General features: G+C 45.2%; 1 protein-coding gene across 1 annotated transcript; it reads right to left on the bottom strand.

Annotated features, from left to right (window-relative positions):
• Positions 1 to 5,062: 5,062 nt before the first annotated feature.
• Positions 5,063 to 5,999, bottom strand: LOC120677931 (putative cysteine-rich receptor-like protein kinase 9). The gene is made up of 2 exons (XM_039959115.1): positions 5,329 to 5,999; positions 5,063 to 5,231 (listed from the first exon to the last, which is right to left on the bottom strand). Exons 1-2 carry the CDS (start codon positions 5,997 to 5,999, stop codon positions 5,063 to 5,065), a joined length of 840 nt encoding a protein of 279 aa, XP_039815049.1.
• Positions 6,000 to 9,065: the final 3,066 nt, after the last annotated feature.

The raw sequence follows: 9,065 nt of genomic DNA, 5'->3' as shown, positions 1-9,065 counted from the left end.
GTTGATTAGTGCTTTTCTCGAACATCTCTAAAACCTTGCTCATTGTTGGGCGAGAACTAGGACACACTTGTATACACCACAAGCCAATCAAGGCCATCTTCCTTGCCATCTCTTCTGTTTTTCCGGCCATATCAAATGAGTGCAAGCTTCCCACTTCAGCCAAATGGCTATAGATCAAGTCTGGAAAATATCTCTCTCCAGAATTATCAATATCAACACTTGCTTTCACATTCTTCCTTCCTCCCACCATCTCAAGAAGCATCATTCCATAGCTATAGACATCTGATTTAGTAGAAACTACTCCAAATCTTCTTGCAAAAACTTCCGGGGCAATGAATCCGATTGTCCCTCGCATGCCCGCCATTGATAGATAACTCTCCTTTGGATTGCATAACTTAGCCAAGCCAAAATCAGCAATCTTGGGGACAAAATCATCGGCAAGAAGGATATTATGTGGTTTAATGTCAAAATGTATGATGCGTGTATTGCAGCCACGGTGTAAATACTCTAGACCTCTTGCAGTACCTATTGATATATCATAGAGCCTATCCCATCCAAGGGTTGCTTTTGAATTTTCATCATAAATGAATTTGTCCAATGACCCATTAGGCATATACTCATAAATAAGAGCTCGTTTTGATCCCTCCAAACAAAAACCAAGCAGGGTAACAATATTAACGTGAGATGTCCTTCTTATGCTGATAACCTCATTAATAAATTCTTCCCCGTTTCTTGGGAAGTCGTGGAGGAACTTCACTGCAACAAACATGCCACTTGGTAACGCGCCTTTATATACCATGCCATAGCCACCTTCTCCAAGTTTTTCGCTAAAACATCTTGTTATTTCCTTTAGTTGTGAATATTTATATCTCTTTGGAGCTAAGGAACCATAGCTTTCTAGTAGTTCCTCAATGTTCTCTTCATGAATAATGGAGTTCACTCCAATGACTGAAAGAAACTTTCCACTCTTATGGATCTTGATGACAAACACAACACAAACCATGACCATGAGAATGCCCGCCACAGTTGAAACTAGTACAAACAAAGTGTGTGACCAATGAGAAACAAACTTTATACCTTTCCAAATTAATATTATTATATAACATAACTACCTACAATGAGAAAATGGATACAATTATCATGAACCCAGTTCTAGTTATCGTTGTAGAATAATCCATTTTAACGATTATGTTGAATATCAATACAGAGTACTTAGTTATTTCTCCTCAAAATTAAAGCAACTATGAATCACTACAGCAATGCTTCTAGCATTGTAAGTCACTGGAATATGAATATATCATTATAGCAAATTGTCAACTTAGCAAATTAATTTATGTATTGTATTCCTTACAAATACGGTAATTAAATGTGCTGACACATGAGCCATAATATTTTTATTTTTATTTAAATTTCTTATGCTTACTTCGATCAAAAATATATAAAAAAGGTATTGCTTTTGCATCATGTTTAATAGTATGCTAATAAGTCATCAGAAGGTTATGAGTAAATACCTGTCATTGCCATCCTTGAGCGAAACTTCCTGAGCTTGGCTTCTGGAAAATGAAATATGCATACACAATATTAAAATTAACAATATAGAGCCTACATCACACACTCTCCCAGATGATTGGATTTCCACACGCCGTGTGAGATTCTATTAAAAGTCCCTGATTGAGTGGCTAACAAATGCGGACCGAATTAGGTGCAGGATTGAACCAATACGTCGTACAGCTTCCTGCCAGTGAGTCGTTCTTCAAATTTGGTTGCTGGTCCAAATATTTAGTTTTTTCTTCCTTTGTAGCTGATGAACTCATATTGGATTGTGAATTGCAGTTTAAGCTGGGCAAGCACTTATCACGCTGCAACTGGCAGTGCACCGGATGAATTTTTCACATGGACATGAAGTGCATTAGAGAAGGTAAGGTACATTCCACTAGTTGAGTATAGCGTGGAAGCTATCCGATGGAAGCGCCGATGACCGTCAATGCATAGTATGCGTGAGGAATTAAAAAGGGGACATAGCCTAACAATGTCTGTGATTACAGAATACAACTCAGATAATCATAATGCACGCACACTCAGCCCTATGAACGCACATACACAAACATTGCCCCTATGAGTATCTTTGAAGACTGAACCGGTAAATCCTCGAGATTGACGAAGTCCCATAGACACCTCGTTGTCGATGGGAACGTCGCCTAGCAATAGAAGCGCAACGCTGTTAAATTCTAGAAAATTCGCTCCACGGGGAGTCGAACTCGGGACATGAGGTGCTACTGAGCCTCTTGTAACCACTAGGTTAGGGAACGAACCTACACCAAAATTGTTACCTCACATGCCTGGCTAATTGGTTAGGTCACTCTAATCAGCTCGGTTCGCTGCTTTTCCATGGTGGAACAAAAAAACACAAAAGTTTTCGCGGGCGTTAACCAGCGTCATCGAATTTTTCCCGCCCTAGGGTAGCAGGCTATCTATATATGCCTGTAATTTTAGTTTCTTTAGCTACATTTGCTCCGGCCGACCGTTCTACCATATATCCCCGGCCTCACCAAAATTCAAAGCTCTACATTTTGAATTGTAGGCTCCAGTTCTTCTCCTCCCCATGGAGATAAAGTAATTCGTGTTTGGTTCATCGATCGACTACTTTTGGAAGCATGTGATCAGATAATCTTCCAAAAATCCGGTCCTGATTCCCTGACCCCCTTCCACCGAGAGCAAATAGGCAGCAAGCGGTGGCGACGCGGCATACGTGCCCCTATCGTGGAACCCAATGAGGCTTGGAAGATGGATTTGTAATTTTTGAAACTTGGGAATTGATTATTTTGTACTCACTGACATCAAAGAGGATTGAGATGTCTTCTGGACTAATCCTAGCGCCAGATGCCATGGCGACATGGAAAGGCAGTAAATCAGGAACCGTCATCTCCACCGTTTTCTTCCCTGACCGACCGAGCACCTTGCAGCATGTGGATCACCGAGCGGAGGGTCAGATCGGTCTTGCGATCCATGTGTGTTGACCAATTCTACGTCATCAAATATATATATATATATATATATATATATATATATATATATATATATATATATATATATATATATATATATATATAACTCTAACCTGGAACACTAAACCACTTGAAAACTACTACAAACTCGGTGAATACATCAAGCATAACATTAATTGTAATTTGAATTCTTTTAGAAGAAAACAACTGTATCCCCGCTGACCTCATTCCAGGAAGTAGTTCCTCTGCAACACTCCCTCACTAACATGTGGACCCTACTGCACTGGGTCCATATATCAGCGGGTGAGTCCCCTGCAATACGTAGAGAAAGACTCATGCTTCTAGAGTTCTAGGAAGGTCTCCGTCCTTTTTTTAAACTCGGAAGGTCCCCGTCCTCGGACAACCGGGACCCGTAAAAATTTGAAGCGTTACCAGCGACAACCGGCACCCGTGAAAATTTAAATTAAGCATTGTCTGGTGGACAAAGACCGTAGTTTTGATGTTCACGGAATTGACTATAGCTGACACGACCCAAATAAAAAATGATCGTCCGTATGATCTCACAAAATTAAAACGGAAGAAGACCGCCTTGGTCACAATTAAAATCCTACATTTAAAATTCCATCCGTGCGGTTGTTGATCGATGTCACCATCACCAAAGACTCAACTGGCCGGACCAGTGCGCGGGCCTGACTTTAGGTATGTTTGGGAGCACTCCATTCCCAAAACTGCCACTCTATGGCCGCCATGGCCAGCCGCGGAAAGGGATATGCGAACTGGAGCTGTGCGGCGTAGGCTTCGGCGACGAGGTCCGGCAACTCGACGGCGGTGCTTGGTGAAGGGCCTTTTCGCCTGGCCATTTGGCCAGCGGCCGCGTGCGGTAGCAGCAGCCGCAGCGCAGGGTCGCAGGGATGCAGGCGGCGGCGCTAAGGTTGGGGGGGGGGGGGGGAGCGAGTGCGTGAGGGGGGCACGGGCGAGCGGTCTGGGGAGGGGGCGACGGCCAGCGCTATTTTTTTGATCGAGCGAATCGTTTTTTCCTATGTAATGGATGGCATGGAGGGTAATTTTTTAGAACTCCACCAGCTCCAAGAATTGGTGGAGCACCTCTTGAGGTGCTCCACAAAAAGGTGGAGTGGAGCTACGAGTAGTGTTTGGGTATTTTTCTCATGGAGTAGAGCCAAAATTGGTGGGGTGGAGTGCTCCCAAACACCCCCTTTGTTTCATAAATTGCTCGCTTTATGGGCCTTGCTGGTCCCAAATCCATTCGCCATGTCAGATCCTAGTCGTTGCCCACGTCTGATGCAAGCAAAACTTTTGTGACGTTCTATGTTCTACAGAGCACCGGTATAGCTATATATCCATGCTTTAAATTTTGTGCCGTATTCTTAGATTTTTTTTTTAAATACGTATTCTTAGATTGATAATGACGAAACGATAGAAGCATTGTTACAAATTTTGTGGTGGAAACAAGCGTTTTCATCATAGAACATCGTTTGCTACGCGTGATAGGTGAGAATGTCACAATCATAAAAATCGCAAAATTACCAGTTTTTATGATATAAATGAAATGTCACCTATCCTAACATGTCTTCTAGTGTCGGCAGGTCGCAGTCTCTGGGACAATCGGGATCCACAAGAAAAATTAAAGCTTGTCAGCATGGACAAAGACCGTAGTTTTGATGTTCTCACAATTGACCAGAGCCGACCCAAAAAAAAATGGCCGTTAAATGTTGCTAAGATCAGTCTCAGTCCACAGTTTAATTGCACAGTTATGTAGACTAGGAACTAGGTAACCGTGTCAGATGGATTTCGTAGTGATGAAATTATCCTTACATCTCATCTCATGAAAATTCATACTTCTCTCTTCTTACCATATTAACAAAATTGATGATATTTAATATTATAAATCTTCCATACTAACAAGATTGGTCTGAAAATGGAAAAAAGCTAAGACAGCCTGGTAAGAATTAAAATCCTACACCATCACCACAAAGACTGAACTGGCCGGATCAGCGCGTCGCCAAATTAAACAAAGATAAGAATAGATAACTAGTCAGCTAGAACAACTGACCTTGGGGCTCCGCAGCCGTTGCTGCGCCCGGCGACGGCTCTGGTGGCGGCGCCGGCGACACGACCATGGTCTGCGTGTTGGGCGGCGTGTAGAATGGCACCACCTCGAAGCGCATGTAGCAGGTCAGTGAGTAGGCGCGCCCTCCTCTCGAGTATCTGCTTGCGAGCAGGCAGCAATAATGGCGCTCATCAGCTAGCTCATGGATGACAACCAAATCAATGAAATCATGTGTGACCAGTAGGTAAGAGTTACATGGGCAATGACGCGGCCATTCTCTGGAGGCAGCGGCGGCAGTCGTCCGGCGACAGCTTCGCCACGCACTGCGCGAACCCGTACAGGCTCTGGTTGCCGCTGATGTTGGTGCGTCCGAAGGCGGAGAACCCCGGAGACGCGGCGGCGGCAGGGGCCAGGCGGTACGTGAGCCGCCCGAGCGCGGCGGCGTAGATGGCGGCGTCTCCGGCGCGCATCGTCAGGTTGTTGTAGAACGAGAACCTTTGCACCATGTCAGGGCGCGCGAGGAAGCTCTCGTTTGCGTACCGGACCAAGCAGTTGTTGTACAGCATGGCGGCGCCAGTGGAGCGCGGGCACGCGATGGTCACGTTCCCGGCCGCCATCCCGAGGCAGAGCCGGCACACCTCCGGGGGAGCGTCGGCATAGCAGATCGCGAGACCGTAGTACTGGGCGAGACCGTAGGACTGGACGGGGCCGCCGCCGGCTGTGTCGTTGCCGTAGCCTCCGTAGGAGACCGCGCCTGTGGCCAGGTCCTTGAGCATGCCGCGGAGGTTCGTGTCGCAGGGGTCCCCAGGGGTGAAGTTCGCCGGCGAGCACGACCACCAGACCTGAACTGTCTGAGCGAGCGTAAGGGCGGCGCTGTGGACGGCGACGGCGAGGAGCACGAGGAGCAGGAAGTTCACGGAGGCCATGGTTGGTGCAGGACTGCAGGTGGAGTAAGATCAAGTGATTGGTGAGCACGCGATCGCAGGTTCAGACTGCGAAAGCTTATCAACCTGCGGACTGCTACCTGTGGACCATGCAGCGCAGTGCAATGCGGTGCGTCTTTCTTTATTTTGGGGCCAGTGCCTTGCTAGCCATGTCCGAGGGTTATAACAGGGTCCAGTTGTCATAGTGATAGATAGATCGTAACAACGATATCATGGTGGGTCTGAAGAATCAATGCAGCCATCAGTTTACTAATGAATCAAAGTCAAGCTTTCTGAGGTCATGGAACCGTGTTGCTTGTCGTCTTTTCTAATCATGTATTGGCGTGTAGCTTTGGAGTGGGCTGGGGCTGCCAAAGGTACGAGTATGACGACCCAAATATGAATGAATACAATGAGAAACTGCAAGTGTAAAGATACATATACAAGGTCACATTTTGTCAGGGACATACTTTCATGGTTCTTGTAGACAGTCTCGGTATGTATAGATGGCCAAAAGGCCCGATGCCCAATAGCCCAGCCCAAGGCCCGAGTTTTTGACCCAGCCAAGCACGGCATGGCGTGATGGTTATCGTGCCCGGGATGGCACGACCCGGTGTGGCATGCCGTGCTTGGGCCACTAGTGCAGCACGCCCGATATTTAGGCTCGACCTGTTCCGTATAATACACTAGTACAGAAACTTTAACCAAGTCGGTCAAAAAAGGATTAACCGAGGCGTGCGTGGCAAACGTCTCGGCACATTTAATGGTGGCTTTACCGATATGAGCATCCAAACTCCTCAGTGAATCATTTAACCGAGGCGGTTTTTGTAAAGAACACCTCGGTTAATAAGTACTAACCGAGGCGGTTTTCATTAACAAAACCACCTCGGTTAATCGGTAATAACCGAGGCGGCCAGTTTTAATTTGCCTGCCTCAGTTAATATTTTGCAGAATAAAAAAAATCTTATTTCATTTCAAATTTGAATTTGAAAATGAATTTTAAAACATGTACAAATCAGAAAACACATGTATGAAGCATAAACAAATATATTACATCCATTCATGTCACACATCCATTAATTATATTCATGCATGTTCACACTGTTCACAAAATTACATCAAATGTTCACAAGCACCTACTAGAAGATATCCGGCAACTTGTAATCGCTCATGTCGAGATCGGTTGTCCAATTGCAAAGCGTCACGTACATCTCCTCCATCGCTAGATCGTTCTCGGCTTAAAAGAACATCCCCCCATATGACAACATTCATTTGTGACAAACTTATATCGGCTACTATTTGAGTGATCCTTCTATTGTCGACCCTTTCCTTTCGCCACCATTCTTGAGACATTTTGAGTTGATGCCAGCCATGGCTATAACATCCGCAAGATCTGAGGTACTCACAAGCATAGTATCCACTCAAGACTTAGCCTTCGGGACACAGTCAATAGGACACATAGAGATAGCATGCATGATATATGTAACAATTAGTCAATAGGACACATAGAGATAGCATGCACAATGTAGCACCACATATGGTTCTTCATACGTATTAGGAATTCCTGCCTCACTGACAATTTTGTGCCCCACTTCGCCTTCCTCTTCTTGGATCTCCGATCATAGCATTCGGGGTCTTCGACGTATTTTCTGTAAGCGCTATATGCCAACAGCTAGTATCAACAACAAATTTGATATGTACTTTGAATTCATAAAGAAATGTGTCTTCACTTACTATCGCAGATAGGTTTTGAAATCCTTGTACCTATCTTTGTTTGTTTTCCGCAAGGAATCGAAGATGACAGCCCTTGCATAGAAATACAATCCAGTGGCCCATGATGCCCAAGCTACACAATTGAAACAATATGGATCTCAAATCTTGAAACATTGAAAGCGGTGAACCCAATAGCTATTGCAAGTATCATTTTAACATTAACTTACCCGAATTGGTGTGCGGTCAGGATAAACTCATTTCCCCGTAGCTTCTTCATGGCTTGCAAGATGTAATGTCCTTTTCTATACTTGAACTCGCCTTGCATTTTAGTCCGGACTAGGACTTGCTGCATCCTGTCCAAATTCACCAACCTAGGGTCTGTGTCCGGTACATCGTACCCAATGATGGCCTTTGGGTTATATGCATAGGAGATAGGTATATAAAATCTTTATTTAGTTATGCATACATATGATTGCATCCTGCAAAGCACAAGTCGTCGTCATGGCATTGTTAGTTTATTCATAATGAACATACCTACAGTGACGCTGAGGTGTAATCACTTACATGGCTAAAAGGGTGACTTGTGCGATGTCGAGGTCCTTATGCCGCAGCAGCTTCTGCATGTCATGGAAGTCAATAGTGAAAAATAATCATTTTCAAAGTGGAAGTGCTCCTTGGGGGCCCTCACAATGAACTCCTTCATTCCTAGCTTCACAGCGTGCATATACCAATGGAACCTCCGGGCCTCCCACGGCTCCTCCTGGATGAGCTGGCCCAAGGGCAACATGAAATTGCCATTCTCAAAGTTATCTGTGCTATCTGGAGTAAGGGGCCAAATTGACGGCGGTGTTGGCGGCCTGTAATTAAGACAAGGAGTGGAAAAGTCAGTTAGCATCATCTCTGTTGACTATATTCAGTTGCCAAGCATATATACTTGTTCAATGCCGTTGAGTACTTGAACTCTTTGGCTATGTTGAATGCTGCCCATTCCTCTATAGTGGGTGGGTTTGTCCTCATCTTCTGTTGTAGGCTTTTTTGGTGCACGAGGACATTGCCATGTACCCTTTGGACCAATTGGAGGCGGTGTCATTGCCTGTTGGCACCCCATGTACCTCCTTGTGATGGGTTGCTCATGTCGGGAGGCGGGCTACGTCGAGGAGTGGTGACTTGGCCGCCAGCATTGCCGTTGCCATCACGGCCATTGTCATCACCATTGTTTCCATCGTCGTCATCAATTGGGCCACCTAGTGGAGATGACGACAGTTGTGAGGGTTTTAACGCCGGCTTCTGCATTTCGTAGAAAATATCTGCCTTGTTCCATAGCACGCGACTGCCAATAGTACTGCTGATGGTATT

Source organism: Panicum virgatum, chromosome 6N (assembly GCF_016808335.1).
Source record: "Panicum virgatum strain AP13 chromosome 6N, P.virgatum_v5, whole genome shotgun sequence".
Classification (NCBI taxonomy): domain Eukaryota; kingdom Viridiplantae; phylum Streptophyta; class Magnoliopsida; order Poales; family Poaceae; genus Panicum; species Panicum virgatum.
Note: the sequence above shows the minus strand (reverse complement) of the source record. Positions and strands in the feature narration are given on the sequence as shown.

Excerpts from the sequence above, each read along its gene's own strand:
- LOC120677931 (XM_039959115.1), bottom strand. The coding sequence starts at position 5,999 with ATGGCCTCCGTGAACTTCCTGCTCCTCGTGCTCCTCGCCGTCGCCGTC. Across the intron at positions 5,232-5,328 it reads ATGGCCGCGTCATTGCCCAT|ATACTCGAGAGGAGGGCGCG; the intron begins GTAACTCTTACC and ends GCTCGCAAGCAG.